The sequence below is a fragment of the Neopsephotus bourkii genome, unplaced genomic scaffold (genome assembly GCF_033783945.1).
Source record: "Neopsephotus bourkii isolate Nb327-2 ecotype Australia unplaced genomic scaffold, CSIRO-AGI_Nbou_v1 NB_1542, whole genome shotgun sequence".
Lineage (NCBI taxonomy): Eukaryota > Metazoa > Chordata > Aves > Psittaciformes > Psittacidae > Neopsephotus > Neopsephotus bourkii.
Genome location: NW_026902018.1, coordinates 5,961,498 through 5,982,045, shown reverse-complemented (window position 1 = coordinate 5,982,045; position 20,548 = coordinate 5,961,498). Strand labels below are relative to the sequence as shown.

At 42.8% G+C, this 20,548-nt stretch overlaps 1 protein-coding gene across 2 annotated transcripts; it reads right to left on the bottom strand.

The window, feature by feature from the left end:
- Positions 1-346: 346 nt before the first annotated feature.
- Positions 347-19,747, bottom strand: PPM1F (protein phosphatase, Mg2+/Mn2+ dependent 1F). 2 transcript variants are annotated; one of them, XM_061370807.1, is made up of 7 exons: positions 19,447-19,747; positions 8,454-8,587; positions 5,144-5,343; positions 4,382-4,570; positions 3,105-3,248; positions 2,580-2,673; positions 347-1,625 (listed from the first exon to the last, which is right to left on the bottom strand). In XM_061370807.1, the coding sequence occupies exons 1-7, from the start codon at positions 19,620-19,622 to the stop codon at positions 1,252-1,254; spliced, it is 1,311 nt and encodes a 436-aa protein (XP_061226791.1). In that variant the 5' UTR covers positions 19,623-19,747; the 3' UTR covers positions 347-1,251. The 2 variants fall into 2 exon arrangements, with proteins under 2 accessions (XP_061226791.1, XP_061226792.1); XM_061370808.1 differs by having other exon boundaries at positions 8,454-8,584.
- Positions 19,748-20,548: the final 801 nt, after the last annotated feature.

The window sequence follows — 20,548 nt, the reverse complement described above, 5'->3', positions numbered from 1 at the left end:
AACCACAAGATTTGGCAACAATGAAAGTTGTTTTTTAAAATCCAGTTCCCACTAAAATAATTCACAAAAAAAAAAGGAAACATTTAAGTGCATTAAACATTAGTATTGAAATAAAAAAGTCACATTTTAAAAACACTATAAACTGGCTCACCAGAATATGACAGAAAGCCAGCAATCCTTGGGTGAAATATTTAAGGCACTTGAGGGTAGTCAGTTTTTAAACCCAGATAATAAAGACATAGCCACTTTAAAATTCTAATTTAAATAAAAACCACAATAAAGTAACACTGCAAAAAATTCCTCCAACTGTAAAGTTCAGTAAATAAACAAGCATTTAGAATAAAAATAAAATTCTCATTTGTTATAGTACACAAAAAAATGGCAGAAACAGCATATTTAACTGCTAGAGCACACGTACTGTAAAGATCTCTCTCAAATACAACAATAAGGGCCCTTTCTTGTCAGGTTGCCAAACAGCCACTAGAGCATGTTTTTTTAGGGGAAAATAATCCAGTGCAGTTAAATATTGGATTCCAGTTTATAAACCAGAGCATCCCAGAAAGCAGCTGATTTGCATCATTTTGCCTGGGATATTTCTAGTTAGCTTTCTTGCTCTTTTTCTGGAGCATTCAGTCAGTTTTATTTTCTCCTCTCCATACAAACAAAATTAAATGTCTCTGTTTGAATGAAGAGGCCACATCATTCTCATTTCATCTTTGGTACAAAACAAAAGCAACTTACACAGTATAATGGTGTCACCCAGTCTCACACACCAAGCCTGTTCCTGCAGACCACACACAGTAACAAGCTTTTCTGTCTGTCCTCCCAATCTCCAAACTAACATCACAATTAAATATAACATACAGCACTCTTTTTAAGCACTAAGTTTCAATTTTCACTCAGAATTCACAAAGGGGTGTTCTCACCCATTAGCTTATACATATTATGGTTTCTTCCCACTTCCAGGGCAGAGGGACATGACCAGCAGCCCTGGGACACATTTTAGAAGTCTGCTCCCAGAGACGTAATAGCTGTACAGATCTCCACATCTGCTCAGTGTTTTTTGAAGGGAGGAGAAAGGAAGGAAAAGACAAATGGGAACTCAGTAAAAGGAGTCTTGCCTTTTTGTTAAATGTTTGTCCATTTGTCATTTCTCTCCTGACACGTTTTGCCTATTTTATTAGAGGCTTCTTCAGTGGAAAGCAGTTCCTTATGTGAACTTATTTGAATGCTCTGATTAAGCACATTTTGTCACTGTGTGGCTGCTGCCTCACAGCTGAGGAAGTTAAAGGGTGAGCTCTGAGCATCATCACCAGCCTCAAGGCTCTTAGGGTCTTTGATACAGTCTGCCAAGATGTCCTGAGGATCCCTCAAGAAGACCACCAAAACAGTGATGTTATCACTGGATCCATTTTCCTTTGCAGCAGCCACCAGTCTTTCTGCTGCTTTGAGACCCACTCCTTTGGTTTCCATTAAATGATCTAAGACCAAGTCTACAACCTCGTATGGCTTGACAGCATCAAAGAATCCATCGCAGGCTAGGAGCAAATAATCTTCAGAACCAGTCAGCTCAAACGAATCTCCATCTGCATCACCTGAGATGTAGGGTTTCTGACATATGTCACCTACGACAAACAATCAAAACAAAGGCTTTATTACTTCAAATGTTAACAGTTACTTCTTCAGGCACCAACTGCTTTTACCCATCCTTAAGGGCAGACAGATCATATTCCACAGGTACCTGACGCAGGACAAGAACAGTGAAAAACTATGGAATAAGCTTGTAAGGCCTTTGTTTCTTTAAGAATGCTTGGAACCTACCTAAATCCAGTGGGTTTCTAAGGAGTTGCTCTAATTCATGCTTTCCTAATTTTGCAGATGAACTAAGGAAACTCTTCCAAAAAGTTTTTTTTCTCTGAAATACATTTGTGCAAGGAGACAGGCAGGCCTTCACTTTACAGGTGTGCCTCTTGTACAGCCTCTAGAATGCTGTGGAAATAAGCTTCTTCTTAGCTATCCAGATATGCAGCACTTATGTTTTGTACTACAGTTAAAATGCCTCAATTTGCCGGCTATGTGTGATTTGAAGGAGGATGTAGCGATCTGACTTAAGAATTGAAGTAAGAAGAAAGATGCGTTACTATGAAAGTGGACGAAAAATGCCAGAAAGCAGGCATTCAGACACATAAAGAAAGCTAGAGGAACATTTATTGCTTTTCCCACTTTTACAAATTAAACACTGTGCATTTGTTAAGCTACTGTAGAACATCACAGTATCAAAGACATTTCAAAGAAGCAAAAGAATTGGAAGTATAAAAGAATTAGGACTGTCATGGAAATAAATATGGAAAATAAAACAATATTCTATGCTCACTGTAAACCCAATAAGATTATATAGCTGCAAGCTATGTAAGTTATACAGCTATAAGACAACCTTATGGCAAAGACAGTAAGAGTGATTTACTATTTGGTCAATGCTGAGCAAAACGTCATTTACAGTAAACATAACATACAGTCTCAGGTGGTGAGTTTCAATCAAATTTAAGCTGAAGTCTACTAATTTTGGTGGTTTATCTTACCAATTGCTCTGGAAACAGCCAAGGTACCATTAACCCGCCAGCAGTCCATATAGGTCACACAACCACCCAGAGTCTCAATACGTTCTCTCTCATCCTGAAAAACAGTAGAACACAATTTTTACACTGAAAGCCTACTCATGGCTTACTGACCTTGTTGTTATCCAATCAAGGAGGAAAAAAAGACAAATCCCAAAACCAAAAGCTGCTTCAGCTTCTGTATTTATACTATGAATATAGCAAGCACATATATCAGAATCTAGGTTGGAAACAAGCAATTAAGGTTACCAGAAATAACCCACCTTCTTCCCAACCATATCATGGCTTGTCCACAAAAAAAGCAGAGTTCTTAAGTTTTTGTATCATGATGTTCTTTCCCACATAGATGAGTACCCTTTCCTGCCACTTCTTCCCATATGCAATTATGTAAAGCACCAAACACTTCACTTAAGAAGGCCTGATTCTGAAAGGTTTCATCAGAGATTCTAACAACACGTGCATGAGAGGAAAACACCAAGTCAGACTTACTTCTCTTTCTGGTTTGTGAGGTTCCATTAACGTCACAGCTTTTCCTTGCTGCACAAGCATTACCTGTGAGTCCCCTAGCCATGCTATGTGCAGCTTGTTCCCTACAATCAGTGCAGATACACCTGTTGTACCACTCCGCAGCTTCTATGGAAGAACAGATTTATTAGGTGAATATTCAACAAGCTCTACAAGGTTACATGGCAATATTGCAAACCTAGGTTTAATCACACTTAAATGCATCAAACTAGACCTGCCAATCATAATTCAGGTACCTGAATAAAAGGTACAGGCATTAGACAGACTTGAATTAAACTATTTACATATTCCAACGTGCAGCTGGCTAATACTGCCTCTGTTAACATTCTTCCTTCTCTGTTATTAATTCCAAAACCAGTGTAGGAGACTAAGACCTCTATTGTTCAAACCACAGAGAGAATATAAAAATGAAAATAAAAAGGTTCTGAATTTCAGTAGTATAAACATCTCTCACACACACAGAGGTCTTCCCAATCCCTTTCACATTCTCTATCACTAGCAACTACAGACACCTTGCTCCACATACATTCCATTAACCTTGAGTATTTAAATGATGATGTAAACAAATGAGGGAACTATCCTATATTCCCTGTAAAGATTAGTGAGAGTTAGACCTCATGAAGATGCTGGTCCCTCTTTTGTACCTCATTGACAGAAATTAAGGTATTAACAATGAATACTTCCATATTCAGTTACTGCTATAATAAAAGAGTTCTCATTAAACTGTATAATAAAACATTCTCCCATTATGTAGATTTGATAAAAGAATGATCATCATACAACTTGATTCAAAGCTGATCAATAAGCTTAACGAACTGAAGAGCCTGATTTAAATCATAGAATATTTTTCGTCTTACGACCTCCTGTGACATTAATGGTGGGACAAGAAAGAGGGAGACAGTCACTGAATTACCAGGAAGAGGACAACAGGACATCCAGAAGCTGCCTAATTTAGGAAAAGAGGGAGCAGAGTGTTCTCTCAACTAATTAGTATGTCAGAATCATTTAAACCACTTAACACTTCTTGTCAATCTCTCATCTTGAACTTGCAAAAACTGTCATTTTGGTTTTCCTCAAAAAAAAGAAATATTTTGATCAAATAAAATCTTTAATGTAGCATAATTTTGTAAAAAGGTCAGTGATTCAAAGAAACTGTACTGGCAGATTTTTCTGGATAATACCATGTTGTCCAACAGTTCTCAGTGTTGTTTAAACACAATGGAATTAATCTACCCACTCACCTCTCTCTTGGCTTTGAAAAGAAACATTTCATCTGTCTTCTGGAAAGAGCATTTCAAGGCCTCAGCTGGATTCTTAACAATCTCTTCGTGCAGTCCAACATTCACATGTAAATGGGTTGCCGAATAATTGGCAGCATCCACTCCACCATGGCCATCAAATACCGCAAAGAAAGCGCGATCAGTGTCATCCTTTTGTGGGGAGGGACAGAGAGGAAGAAATATTCATGTTCAAAACCAAAATAGCTCATAGACAGGTACCAGCCAGCAAAGATGCTTTATGCTGTGCCTTCTTCCATACAACTTTGCATGGGTAAGGGCAATTTAAGTCAGTTTATCCATATGCAAAATGGATCAAATGGGTACTTTGGAGGGGACTTTTCCTTGTTTGCTGTCAGTCATTTAATATCCTTGAAAGTAATCTGGAACTAAATCAGCAGACAGCTTCATTAATTGGCACTTGCACATTGGCTGTTCTCCCCCTTCTTTTCCTAATATATGTTAACTCAGTCACAAGAGCATTGTAACTCCAGCAACCTAACACTAGGTGAACTTCTCTTATGACATAAAACCCAAGGTCACAAGATCCTTCTTCATCAGGCCAGCAGTCAGGCCATAGCAACCTGAGTCAGTAAGTTCTAGCTCAAGACATGACAAAATAACCTGTGGTAACAAATTCTTACCCTTCACAGATCACCCATCACTACGTGTACAGGAACACTGAAAATCTAACAAACTGGCCTCCCCAGCTGTGTCCACACTTACTGATAAACCAAAGAGCTGGTTGAACTCTGGGAGTAGAACATGGCGGTCCTCCATTTTCCGCCGGGTGTTACGGATGGCGTGGATGGAAACCAGTAGGAAACGCTTCAGTGGTCTCAGTGGTGGCAACTGCTTCTGCCACTCAAAGCAAACATCCCAGAGCTTGTTAAAGAAGCAACGCTGCAATGACTCTCCATCCAGCACTGACAGCACAAAGACAAACAGTAAGTTGTGTGCCCACTTGCCTACATTACCCCATCTTTTGGCTTGTCTATCCTTCAAGTTTCTTTGCTTAGAGCTATACACACACAGTCAGCACTCTGCCTTTACAGGCTCTGCAAGAATTAAAATAGGCTTCTGAGAATAATGGGGAGAAAAAGCTGGAACTGAAAACAGTATAACAGCAAAGATAAGAAAAGCTACTTTCAAAATAGAGGGTTATCAAGTAGATGATTACATCACAAAAATCATAACAAATATACCATATTATATTATATCATTCTGGCATATTAGAGGTAAATATTATTATGGAAATAAAATTAACAAGATTTAGTGGTAGAAATACATCCTAAAAAAAAAAAAAAAGGCAAAAAAAAACCCCAAACCAAACAAAAAATAAAACCCAAAACCAACAAAAAAAACCCAACCAAACAGAAAAAGCAAGGGAACAGAAAAGCCTTCAAGATAAGAGACTGCTGCTGTCTTGAACACAAAGGTTGGAAAGCATTAGCCTGGCTTTGAGTTAGGTTATGTCCTACTGAACCACTTCCACTGAAATGACAAGGAAGCCTGAGAATGTTTTGCTGAGATCAATAGCGGAACTCATAGCTGAGCTGAACAGATGAGAATTTTAAGCTGTTTTCTTTATGTTTTTAAAAACACATGGGTGTAGGAGCCAAAAGACAGGAGAATACTTCCACCACTTTCCTGCTCTGTCATTACAGAGCATGACTGTAAACATCCATTGAGCAGAGTGTGAAAAGCTCCAGCCAGACACTCAAATCCTTTCCTGGATAGGTCCCAAAGATCAATTAATCCAAACTTATTGTTCATCAGACTGAATGCTTCAGTTTGGCACTCTGTCTAGCTTTGCAAGGCAGTCTCTCAGAATATGTAATAATTTAAAGTTTTGCTATTTGAATAAGAACCCTCAATGCTGAATCAACTAACTTCAGAAAGCAGCAAAAAGACCATCTATAGAGCAAAAATAATTTGCTGCTCACTAATGTGTTTCCTAAAGAACTGCAGTACATGAACTATCTTTTCTGTTCTATTCTGACTTCTGCTAACACTGCTTGCATTAAAGCTTCCTCAGAATTCCTTTTTATAACTCCTGGTTCTCAAACAAGACTTTTTCTCAGCAACATTGGAAGGCCAATGAAATATTTGTGATGAAACCCTATGTAATTATCAAATGTGGGTTATCATCTGATGGTCTTTATTTTCCTATAAAGCCTGAGCAATAGCAAATAAAGATATACTACTGGAACACAATGTCACAATTCAGTAAGATACAATTCTTTCTGATGAGAAAGAGACAATAAGAAAGATGCTTTTATACCACTTTTGGCATGTCTTACCACATGCCTTATGGCCACTGTGGCAATACAGAGCTTCTAGTCACAGAAGTAGCTTGATCTGCAGAAAGCCATGCTCTAGTACTTCTGCCTGCACTTCTTACTATCTTACAACTGCAGTGATCCAGTCACACAAAACTGTCACAGGCCAGCTGCTCATCTCGGGCAGAGTCCTGCTCCCAGTTAAGTTAGTTGCAGTGAAGCCCGTGCGACTGCTCTCGGACAGGAGAACGTCCCTGTATCCCTACGGTACATACTTGCGGGTTGGTTCTGTGAGGGGGTGCCAGGAGGCTCCAGCCTCAGCAGAGCCGGGACTGGCCTCCGGGAGGTCGCAGCTCCGCCGATGGGCGGCAGAGGGCGCGATTCCCCCCCCCCCTCGCTGCCCGCTGCCGCTTGTCCCGTGTCCCGCCCGCCGCTGCCCACATGCCAGTGGAGCCGCGGAACGGCTCCTCCCTGCGCCCGAGGAGGAGGAGGGCCAAAGCACGTTGTTGTTCAGAGCCCAGCCACGCTGATGCGAAGCCAACTGTTCACATGCAAAGTGCTGGAAACCTGCTAAATCTCTCCAGGCACATGAAGGCTGCAAACATGGAGGCAAGGGATGAAGCAGTCAGGGTGCAACCAGGCTTTATTAAATGTGTTCCCTCTCCTGCTGTTTAAGACTTCTATGTGAATACTGGAATGGGCTTCTGGAAAGTGTCACATCCTGGCCATTACCAGAGGTCTACTTGGAAACGCACCCTCTGGGGCACACTGAGCTGCCTTCAAGTCATCCCAGGGAAATGGGCAAGCATTTCCCCTTACAGGATAAACTAGTTTGCCCAAGCTGTCTCTCCTCCATTTTTATCTTCAACTCTGCCTGCATCTGGCTCCATTTAAATTCTTGGTGCCGGGATTGAAGGTTTGGTGAAGTCTAATGTTAAACATTTCAGCATGTAAATGTAATAGGACCATCTGTTACATGAGGCACAAACCCAGTACTCAGTCACCAAGGTCTGTTCTCTCTACAGTTCAGTCAGGAGAGAATGCAGGCATCAGACAGAAGCCATGCACCAGGTTCTTCAGTCCCTCAGCATCTCATCTTTGTAGGGGAGGATGGGAAGAGAAGAAATAATCACTAAAGACAGAGACTATTAAGAAACTTGCCAAGAGAAAGATCCAGAGTTTCAAGATGTTCAAGTTGTGGAGGGGACACAGATCCCAAAATCTGGTTCCCAAGAAGAACCAAAGCAAGCTGGACTATATGGATGAATTTAAGGTGTCAGTATGGCTGCACAAGAGGAACTGTGATGATGCCAATGTTAAAATGTAGGAGTAGTTACCTAAGGTCAGTTTACCAGAGAAAAGGGCACTTCAAAAATATAAAAGGTTATCAAGACAGGAACTGAATCAGTTCCATTCAAGTGAAATTACCAATGAGGAAAATAGAAGTTCTGAACTAGTTCAGTTCAGGAAGCCCAGTGGACACAGTCATTAATTCTTTTGGGGAAGAGAAACACTCTTCCCTTTCCAGAAAGCCAACCCCCACAATCTGTCCGGGGCTCCAGACCCCATGTTTGCATCCTGCCCACAAAACTAGCACAGCTACTTTCATCCCACAGATACCCAGCAGGAGCAAACAAGGTTCTGTTCACTGCAGTTTGCCAGCTAACCAAATATTCTGGGAAACATTTCAAAACATGGAAGTCTTCCAACAGACAGCCTCTGGGAAAACCACAGAAAGAAAAAAGCATACTTACAGGTGAACCTTTCCTCATCTCCTTCTCCCTCTGTTTCCACATTTTGCTGCTTAAATTCAGTCAAGTCTGTTTGGAGAACTTCATTAACTGCAGCATGGATCAACGATGCTGCAAGAAGTGGTGAAACACCTCTGCTGGTAAGAAGAAGAAGGGAAAGAAAACCATACTGCATTAGTTGAAGTTGAGCTACAACCTCACTGGTTACAGCTGATGACCTAAGAATTACACACAATCAGTAAATCCAACTAAATTCGTAAACTAGTAGAGGAAACCATATGTTTAATATTTATTCATACAACTCACTAGTAAGATCTTCAGTTAGACAACTGCTTTCTCAAGCATGCAAAGAGGAAGAAGCGTATGAATCATGTTTTCAAACTGTTGCCTCACACTCCAGTCGCAGATGGTACCTCCTTCACTTCAGCTCTTGCATGGGAACTGCTACCTTCACTTCTACCCTCCGAACACAAACATTTTGTTTCTACTCACTACACAACATTTCTTGCTTGCAGTCAACTGTAAACCAGAGAGTATCAGGATCTCTGCGTTATGGTACACACAAATCTCCAAAGAGGTTAGTTAAGACTCCAGTTCCCTCCACAAGAAAAGTAAAGCTCAGTACTAACCTACAGCCCTTTAACACTCAAGCTTCTCCTGACTGGAAGTTCCCCAAAGAAATCACCCAGGATGAAGGTGCAAAAAGCTGGCTCTGGGGAGGAGAATAAGAAAAGACTCCAAGACTTGTGATTCAGCTGAAGCGCCCAGAAGACAGTAATGCTACACAATCTATGCAGCTTCTCCTTTTTACTCAGCATTTCATGCAAGCTTCGTGCTTTTGGTGGGTTAACCCTGGCTGGACACCAGGTGCCCACCAAAGCCTCTCTCCCACGCCTCTCCTCAACTGGACCGGGGAGAGAAAATGTAACAAAAGGCTCATGTTGAGATAAGACAGAAAGAAATCATTCACCAGTTACCATTACAGGCAAAACAAACTCAACTTGGGGAAATCTGCATGATTTACAATCAATCAAATCAGAGTAGGACAATGAGAAATAAAATAGAATCTTAAAACCACCATCCCCTCACAATCCCTCCCTTTTTCCTAGGCTTACATTCACTCCCCATTTCTCTACCTTCTCCCCGCCAGTAGCACAGGGGGACAGGGAATGGGGGTTGTGGTCAGTTCACCACACGTTGAATCTGCTGCTCCTTCTTCCTCAAGGGGAGAACTCCTCACACTCTTCCCCATGCTCCAGAATGGGGTCCCTCCCATGGGAGACAGTCCTTCATGGACTTCTCCAGTGTGAGTCCTTCCCACAGGCTACAGTTCTTCACAAACAGCTCCAGTGTGGGTCCCCAACAATTCTTATATTCACTATATTCCCATGGCAGGCACTAAAAATTACAGTACATAACACACATTCCAGACATTTTCTGTGAGCACAATGAAGAATAAGCATGGACGTCCATAAAAAGCATTTTATCCGTTGTTCACGGAGTGTTTGATACCCACAAAGTATCAAATTATACAGCCACAGCAAAACACATTAAGGCACCTGCAGCAAGTCAAGGACAACACTTTGTTTTGCCAGGAAACATTTAGACTCCTGCATAAAACTGGTTGGCTACAGAGTAAGAAATGGTGGAAGCAACTGGTCTCTGCACATGTTCAGCAGAGATGACTCGTTCTGTGCTCACAGAAGAGTGGGGAGGGGAAGACCATGAGGTTTTAGATCTCGGTGACAAGAAGCTGAAATGCATTTTGCCATTGTGCTTCTGAAAGAGAGGCCTTGTCATCTCCTCACAACCCCATACGAGTACCTCCTGTGGCAGCAAACAGAAAGCATTGTGTTAGTCAGCAGGCTGCTAACAGAAGCGTGTTTCATGCTATGCATTCTGTGGCCGTGATGGCCTACTTTAATGAGTCATTTCGGTACTTCAAATAGATGGCAACGCGTTTGCAGTCCTTTCAGTGCCGGCTGCAGTCACATCACACCGGGAAGCCAGAAACTGGCATTTTCTTTCTTTTTTTTTTTTAAGGCTAATATGTTCAGGGGAGTCAGTACCTTTCCTACCCAAGTTTAAAGAGACAATGCCTGTTTATACTTTGACACTAACAGACAACCTTTTAAAAGGTCAGGCAAGAAATATATCTGAAACAGATATGGCAACCCCCCAAAAAAATCCTGCTTCCTATTTTTGTTGGTAGAAGTGGAAAAGAAAGGAATATACAAATAGAAGCCACACAAACAGTTGTCAGATGTGTAGCTGCTGCTGCTGAAAGTCAAGAGCTTTAGTTAAAGTAGGTTTCAGCTTCAAGAACAGACACAAAAGTGAAGCAGCTATGCATTTACATGCACAGTGAGAGCCACAGCTGCAGTTATCTTCAGATTTTCTCTGCTATGCTAGAAGAAATATTCAAATCTAGCCTGGGTTTCCAGCTAGTCATGAGAAGAGGGCTTAATGCTTTGATTTTAAACTTCCTCAACTTCTGCTTTCCAGAGCCTAGGCTTGCTGAACTGAGTCCATAAAAAGAAGCTCAAACAAAAGGCAATAGACTTAAATGCTGTCATTCACAAGTCCTGTGAATAAACCTCTGCTTACAGGATGCCTGTAACAAAAGTTTTAGGAGTTACTATGTCACATCCTTCAACTTTTTCCAGTTGCCACCCAGTCCCTAAAAAGGAAATTCAGAGGTTCCTCAGTACCGATAGCTTCATTCAGTTTTCCTTCCTGTGCATTTCCTCCCCCTCCACAGTTTTGCAAATCTGTGCAAAGAAGATGGTGGTTTATTGGAAGTTTATTTGTTATGCAGCCAGCAACAACACTGAGCAGTTAATTCTGACATGCTGACAAAAGATAAAAACCTAAAAAATGAGTCTACCTCTTCAGTTCTATCTCAATTCCAAACAGAACATATTTGTCCATTACTTTATAAACTCCTAATACCAGTACTGCCATATTGCTCAACCTGTTTCTTTACTCAAGCTCAGGTAAACGGAGGTCCAAGGCAATGGCATCTTCCATTCAGAGGAAAGATGGCTCTAATTTCATCCTCTAAATCAGAGACTTCAAGGGTTAACAAAATAGATAATTAAGAGTAAGAACTGCTGCTTTAGTTGAGAGCTACAAGGTCTCACTTGATTAGAGAGGATCTGGAAGCAGACAGTACCTATGGCAACCTGCATAAAGGCAGAAGCCCACTGCAGTTACCATAACAGACTTCAGACCTTTTCTGTAAGCAAGGGAAGAATGTCACTTAGTGTTAAAATCTTCCTTTCAGAGCAGCCCAGGACACCCTGCTGACAGGCTGAACAAGCATAATTTAATCTTCATGAATTGGAAGAAAAACTGGAGCTGTTTCCTAAGTGGAAAAATAACTGTGTTGGGAAGAAGAGGGAAGCTGGTGGGGTGTGTTACGTGGAAAGGACGTTACCTCCTCTTAAGAGTGTCTTAGAAGAAATGTGTCAGCCCCATTTCTATGACACACGCAAGACTAATTGTCTGGCCTCAGCATACACAGGCTAGTAGTAAACAGAATTTCTTTGCTACAGGCTATTTCTTTGCTAATAAAAAGGGCGTGTTTTGACCACAATGGGAAAAAATACTAAAAAAGAATGAATGCATGTTGTAACAGTGCAGATGAGACACTGGAGCTTCATCACCAGGTAAAGTCAGATTGCTAGTGGCTGGAACATATCCCCCAGCCACTTCATGGGAAAAGACAAGTCCCATTTCGAAACCTGAGTAGAGATAGAACAGTTAAAGAGTAAAGCAATACTTATGCTAATAAAGAACGCAAATTTATATGCCATCCTCCTCCTTGAAAGATTCCAGACTGCTGGACACATATAGTATTGTTAAAAGGAGCTATGGAAAGCTCCTTTGGACCTGTGGGCCAAAATAAAGTTACACACAGAAGGAGAAAGCAATTGTGATAATTTGCATACATTAGATTTGGCATGAGGTATAGAACAGAACTTACTTCTCTTGTTGTTTACCTTGTTTCTCTTCTGCAAAACAATTTGGTTTCCAATTTTATTTCACTTTAAAAGACCAGCTTGTCACAGCCACAATGTATTTATCTAAGTCAGCTCAATCAAAAGACTTATTGAACACTTGTATATCAGCCTTCAGGAGGACACGACAGAATATACACAAGTTCCTTCAGGAAGTAGAAACTCCAGTAAGATCACTTCTTATTTGGTTTTATTGGGTCATTAAATCCCCAGTACACTTGCAGCAAGTGTTGCAGACAAGTCACCAGTTCAAAGATGCCCTCACCTCTTCTTCCCCTCAAATTTAAGAGAGTATATTGAGAAATCTCTACTTAGGAGCTTTGCGGGCAAGGGGAAAGCACCTAGAGCATCAAAGGTCAGGCCACCACTTCTCATCCAGAGCCTCAACTATGACTGCACTTTTTCAAAGGCTTGGGAACAGATGACAGACTTTCTGTTGTGCGCTATGCCCACAGCTTATGGCAGCTTTGAGACAGCAGAGTAGGGCAGCAGATGGCAGATTCCAAGCAGCTGCTCTTCAGCACTTGGAGCAGAGAGAAGCAAGCTCTGTGTAACCTGGTGGAGAGTGGTACAAAGCCTCTCTAGGACATACCAAACACCCAGTGTTTACACAAAGCATTTTCTGGAAGGAAAATAACTGCTATCTTCCCACCCCAGATACACACATATTCTCTCACAGTACTGTCAGGAAATCTGTTTGTATGACGAAAAGCACAAAAGATTGCCAACTGTATTGGCCAAGTTGTTGATCACTTCTCACCTTTCAAATTTAAAGAGAAAAAAAAGGTTACATGATGTTGTTTCTAGATATTATTAACAAAGACATGGCAACAAGGCAGCACTGGAATTGCAGGCTATAGCACCACTGTATGATCCTCTTTTCCTTTCAGAGTGTGCATATATAGGTATGCATGCATACGCTGGGAACAGAGAGGTGCTGTATCCGCTAGCAAAAGCTTCTAGAAGGCAGCAGCAGCTGACTTATATCAGGGGGAAGATATATTTGTGCACTTATTTGCTACACAGACTCTGCAACACCACATACAGCACAGCTTTGTCAGTAAAGCAAAGTTTGTCAGAGCAGACTCTGTATTTCCAGGACATTACAGCTATATCAGCAAAGCAGTTTTAGTGCAGATTTGCAAGCACTAGCAGTTCTCTAGTAAGTGAAAGATCCTCTCATACTGCCAAAATAATAGCAGGTCACAAGTTTCCTCATAAACAAAAGCTGCTTGTATTCAGTATTTTCTCCCCAGTCTGCTACTTTTATTTCCCTCCCCCATTTTTATTCTTATAATCAACTACAAAATGTTTCCACCCAAGTTCCTCTAAGCATTAGTATTTATTACAGCAGCACCCAGAGCTCCTCGGGTGATTGTGACCTGAAAAGTACAACTATATATCCGCTGCAAACATCTGACATCCTACAATGCACAGAAGTTGTTTCTTGCACTAATGACATCAGGTCTTTACAGTAGATGATAAGATGGAATCAAAACAAGTATATAAACAATGCCACACACAGAATTTCAGTTGTTCATGTTTCCATCTTTACACGAAGCAGGTTTTTTTACAGCTTTTCTTCTGAAACTATCAGAAACGACAGCTCTATAATCCAGAATCCATCTGCTTAGGCCCTTAAGTCATCATGGAACAGTTTTTGCAGAGAACGTGCAATGCAGTCACCTGCTGCTTCCATTTCCTACGCAGCAGGAAGAAAAACCACACAGCAGAAAAGGAGAGACATAATTCTACAAGACTCTTCTGAATTAAGCCATAAACCTGTTGTTTCAAAACAGTATTTCTTATCTTGATGCCCAATTCAAACAGCAACAGAAGGGCTGTTTCGCACAGATTATGAGAGCCAAATATGCAAGTTCTAGGGGACAGACAATTTCAGTGTTCCAAGCAGACTCAAGAAGCTGATTTAAACAGCAGCAGGTCAGCCCTAGTAGCTTCCTCATCATTATACATTTGCGTGTTTTTTTTCAGCATTTCATCAAGTTTTTCTCTCTTGTATTGCAGGTGTCCCCATACATACGCTTCCTTTTTAAAGGCAAAGTGATTATTTCCCAAAATACTAAGAGTATCTTGTAGCAGGAGAAACTCCCTTGGAGTTTTAAATTAAGAAATGTATTCTAAAAAGCAATTTACTAATCACAAAATTAACCGTTTGTCCAGCCTGTAAATACTGTTAGAGGCAATTCTGAACTGCCCAAAACCATTATCCAGACACATGTTCAGTGTGAGCTGCACAGTATTTCTCTCTGTGCATTGTTCTGCCATCAGCTTCAGAGGCATTGGTGGACAAACCACACATGACAAAACAAGCTGGTTCTGACCATCATCCAAAACCACCAGAGCCACTCTGTTAACCATTTGCTAAATTAACTAGTTAACAACAGAAGTACCACATTGCTCTTGTGCATTAACTTTCTCAAGGCTTCCAATTCTAACATTATTAACCACAAACCAGTGAGAATACTGGTGGTGTTGAAAGAGCAGGCTGTTCCTGCTAATCCTATGCTTGCATTCAACACCAAGCACAACTGGTCCCCTGAAAACGAGAAAGTTAGTTTACAGGCAATCACAAATGAAATTCACTTTCTTGTCTGAAATGAATGGATGGCTGATACCACAAATGTGCTCTTAGCAATGAGAAGCATTAGTGCATTAAAATAACATCGATTGAATGGTGCAAATTAGGAATAAGGAAGTAAATTTTAGGGGATTTATTAAAACAGAGGTTACAGTAGACAGGGTATTAGTAGTTTTCACAGAGGAAGGGACTACAGAGACTTTTAAGATGAGATCAGGTAAACTAGACGCAAAATGAGATCACTTTTTTCCCCTCTTCCTGCTTACACCACACAAAGCCATCGAAGTATCAGAACTGCTGAATTAACTATTCTAAAAGCACGGAAACGCTGAAGATAAAGATGTTGGGGCCACACCTTGGGTGAAAGCATTACAGTGTAAAACGCAAAGACACAAAACAGGATGCTGAGGCAACCAAGAGATGAAACACAGTGAATCGTTTGGGACGGGGCAGAACAGGAAGCCGGAGTCTCACAACTGTTATTGCAGTAAAGTCTCCTCAAACAGGAAGGCTGCTGGAATTTCACATTGTTCTTTGACTATGTCACAGGATGGTCATACAAGTTTCTGCTCTTATCAAGGAAAAGGAGACATTTCTGTGTCTGGGGGTCTGATGTCATCTCATGTTCTGTTTCAGTGCAAGTTCACAAAATTTCACATTAATTTCTAAAGCTTTGGAAGTAACTAAATGGACTCTGCATCCACACTGACCCATTTCACAGATGGTCGGAACACACAGCTCATACCTAAAACAGTATGTTAATTAAAATTCTGCAAAACAAGATTACTTAAGCCTGCCCCAGTTCTTCAGAGTTTTATGTACATATTTAGTTTCATAAAGGCAGAATGAATTATTCAAAGTAGAAACATCTGCAAAGCTTCACCAGATTAGCGATTTAAGCGCAAGTCCTGCCAGGAAGCAGAAGTGGCTGGCTCCCTTTGCTAGTGCTCAGCTATGCCAGCTGCATTTGCAGAAGATGGGCAAAATCATTCATTTTAGATGCACAAAGACATTCAAGGGGGTTAGCCTGGAACAGCCAACTGCTTCCATGTAAAAGAGGTATACAGCCTTAGAAAAGCAAGAGCCTTCATAAGCTCCTTGTTGGACATAACGTGTTACTCCTTACCCCATTTATCTTCACAACAGCAGTCCTGATTGGTGGTGGAGGAAGAATGTTTCTCTTTGCAAAGACAAAGATTTACGCTTCCAAGGATGCGGAAGGACAAGCTAAACATCACTGTATTTTGGCCAAGCCAAGGATATCACTGGGCTTTTATCAGCTTCGGCCCTTCAAGACATGACCCACGCATCTGTGTGAGTGTGAAGTATCTCACAACATAGAAATAAGAACCAGAACTGTGTGCCAACCTTGATTCCAAATAACACTGATCTATCAAGAAATCCTTCTTCACTACTAATCATCATAAAATGCATTCTGTGATGCTGGAGTGTTAGAGAAGTCCCCAAGTAAGGAAATACAGAACAAGGATCAATGCTAGAAGCCAGCAAAGTACCCCCGATAACATCTCCATAATGTTGAACCCAGTTATATGGACACTGTGGTATTTAACATGCATATTTTCCACTGAGCTGCCGTCTGTGTGCCAGGGATGCTACCACGATAGCCTGCAACAGCAGATCACTAGATCTAAGCTTCAGTGACCTCTCACGAACTTGTTTCTTAATCTGGCATCGCTTCTGCATCTTCAACAATTTCTACACAAACATTTACATGTCTTGTAAGCCCCACCACTTATTTTTCCTTTTCTTAAAACCTTTAGCATCCTTCTTTCTCCTATCTCCTTACATTCCCTCATCTATTTCAGCAAAGATTTGGGGTACTCAGAGCAATTGAAAACTTTATTTAATCGTCAAAGCTACATTTGGAGTTGATCTGCAGTAGCAAATGTGGGAACAAAAGTGCAACGTTTGGAAATATCTCACACAATCAGAGACTTCGGGTTTGGTTCTTAATTCCATGGATTATGAAAAGGTGGCCTGCATTTTCAAAATAACTAGATTCTTGGCCTGGCCTTGGGCTCTACCAGTTTTTTTCTCCACATGCAAGATCTTAGCCTCCCAACAGGAACCCACAGCCTTTTTGCAATTGCAAAATGAGGCTTCTCTTTCTCATAGGAGTCTAAAACTGAGCTGTGAGTCTGCTGGGATCCCTACACTTGACATTTCAGCTATGCTCCACTGCGTCCAAGCACCCAGCTTCACACACAGAGTTGCTTCACTGTTTTGCCTGCAGGCAGCCAAAAGAATTCATGAAAACACTTTCCTTATGTAGTCCTGTTTTCCAAGTATATTTTGTGGAAATAAGGACAAACAACTAGACTGCTGCACTTCTTCTGCTTTACTTTCTTCAGCTCTCTTTCCCTTCCTTTATATTCCATTTTTCTTCTTTTGTGCCAGCTCGGGACTGGAGAAGCTCCACAAATCAAGCTGTCTAATCAGCACTGGCTGCAGGGCAGGTATGTGAGAAATGCAGATTCTGACAGGGCAGGCTCCTTTTCCGTGTAAACACCACAAGTGACAGGTGAGATGAAGGCATTGCAAAAGCAGCACTCTTTCTGTTTCCACTTGTTAATACGCCCACTAAAGAACAACAGCATGTTAGCAGATACATAACTCAAAATTACTGTTTTAGAAATCACTACAGTTTGAAGAACTGATCTCACATTGCTCCAGCTTCATACCTTAGAAAACCTCAGCCTGACCCACATGGCAGATTAGAGAAGTATTTGTTCAAGCCTGGCATTGCTCTGTTCTTTCAAGCGCTCATGCAGAACCACTGTTGCCCGACAGAGTTCAAAGATTCAGTGCACGCAATGCAACAGCTGTGTTTTGTTCAAGAGCAATTTAGCCAAAGCACAACTAAGTAATGCAATGATCAACCGGGTCTTTTTCAACTGCAGCTGAAAAACCTCTTTTCTTTTTTTTTCTTTTCATGCATTTCTCATCTTTAAGTTTAGGCACACCATTTAAGTGAATGATGTTATGCCCAGGAGCATCTCTGTAACACAAAGCACAGAACTAAGTTGATTTTTTAAAGGCAACTTAATTAAAGCAATTTAATTTGAAATCACCCATACGCTTTCGACAATAACAAAAACAACACCAAAAACTATTCAGTGTTCATAAACTCACTGGATAGTAGCTAGATAGAGGTCATTCAAACCAGTTTTCCAGCTTTTTATCAAATTCCTCTAATAAGGAGGCAACCTTCAGCACATACCTAAACAGAACCAGCCTCCCTTAACTCCGTCTTCACTAGCCACCCCCAGCACAACAGCACAAAGTCAGCTCTCCACTTGGATTATTTTAGACCATCTGCAATCCCTGTTCTTGACTCCTAACACACACATTAATGAAACAGATTGTGGTAGGAACTTTATAAGCCCCAGAACTCCCAGGCCACACAGCCCAAGTGCTTCAGGAAGCAGAGGCAGTGTCAGGAGACATGGGATTAGAGCAAGACAACTTGTTCCTGTGAAGCACCAACTTGCCACAAGCAGTAAGTCACATCCCAATTCTTAGCAGTCTTAGAGAAGAAGTCTAAACAGGTAAGGATATAGATATCTCTGCTGAGATCAGGAGATGACAGAAACACCACTGAGAGAAGAGCTGTGTTTTCCAGGGGTGTTGTGACTACACTCTTGAAGTTTGGAGAAAACATCCACTTCAGAAACACACGCAGGCACGTCCTGCTCACCAGGACAACTCAAGAGGGCCGGGAAGCCAAATCCTTTTCTGGCTGGCTCGCTTCTTAGCCTGACAGCCCTGCAAGGCAGGTTGCAGCTCACTGACTGCCTCCCTCCCTCCCCAGACTTTTAAGTAGACCCACACAGATGCCCTTAGGGACTTGAATTCAAACTATTGGCACTTTACCACACGAATCGCCCTATCACGCTAATTGCAGGATTGTAATTTAATCTCTCATGCACCAAGAGCGAGAGAGAAATGTTTTCAAGAGCACACAAACATTACTATAAAAGCACAGAGCTCGGCAGGAGGCCTGTGACAGAAACGCGCTATTGAAAGCTTCGCTTTCAGGAGAATACCCGCAAAAAAAAACAACTAAGAAGGGGGAAATAAATAACAACAATGAAAAAAGCCAGAATTCCTTGGGAGACGTGGAGCAGCGCTCCCCGGGCAGCCCAGGCACGGCGAGGCCCGCGGGCCCGGCGGCGCTGGGAAGTCTCCTCAGGAGGAGGCACCTCCCGCCGCCTGCACCTGCTCCAGCCCCGCACAGCGCCCGCGGGCCCGGCCCGCTCCCCTCAGCGGCCCCGCGCCCCGCTGTCAGCGCGGCGCCGCCCTCGAGGGGAGGCCGAGGGCAGCCCCCTGCCCGCCCGCACCGCCGGGCTCTCACCTGTCGCCCAGGAGGCTCCTCGCCCGCTCGGCCAGGGCGCCCGGCACCTCGGCCTTGCTGAGGGCGCCGCTCCCCGTCGAGCTCCACGGCAGCGGCTCCCCCGGGCCCAGTGGAGACGGGAAGTCTTTCAGGAAAGAGCTCAGGGGAGCCCCGGTCGCCTCCACCTCCAGCGCCATGACGGCGCCGCGCTGAGGCGCCCTGCCCGGCCGCCACCGCCGCCTCGCCGGGAGCGGGACAGGCGCCGGCGGGGACGGGCGGTACGAAGGGGCCGGCCGGGGAGGGGAACGCGAGGGGAAGAGGGCGCGGTGACGGCTCCTTTAAGCGGAGCGCAGGGGCGGGGTCAGCCGGGGGAGGCGGGGCCAGAAACAATGCCTGGAATGCGGGGGCGGGGCAAGCACGTGGCCGGAAGGCGGGGCGGGAGCGGGGACCCTGCCCCAGCGGGCCCGGAGCCCGCCGCAGGGAGGGGACAGGCGGCAGCGCCCGCCCGCGGGCAGCCCTTGTCCCGCTCCTTCCCCTCCCTCCCGCAGGACCTAAGGCGCAGCGTTCGGACAGACCCGTGCTGCCCGGGGACGCCTTTTCACCGAGCGCTGTCGGGCTCAGCAGTCACCCGGCTGAACGGTTTTCATCCTAACATCCCAACTGACTCCACATCGGATTAGGTTTACACGCTCTGACAGGCCACACACAGAAACAGGTGCGGCTGGAACTGCGCACAGGTTAGGGCTTCACCCAAGAGACAATCCCCCCCCAGTCTTGTTACTCGCAATCCCTTTTTGTTTCCATTCACACCAAAATGCCCATTAAAAAAGGCTTCAGAAGACCCGAGGTAGCCGTGGCAGGATTTTGCTATGCGTAAATCATTGCAAAAAACCTGTGCTAGCTTTCAAAGCCTTATCACAGGCATAAATGCAAGACACCATCACTTCCATAGATATACTAAAAGTATAGTGAGGTCAGAGAGAACCATATAGGAGGCTGACCGGTTTGTCAAATAACCATGTCTATCAATAAGCTATAACCTTTCCTTGCTCATTTAAGAGCACCTCTAGCTTAGAAAAGGAAGTGCATCAGTAAATTAGATTGAATTATCTTTGTCCTATTC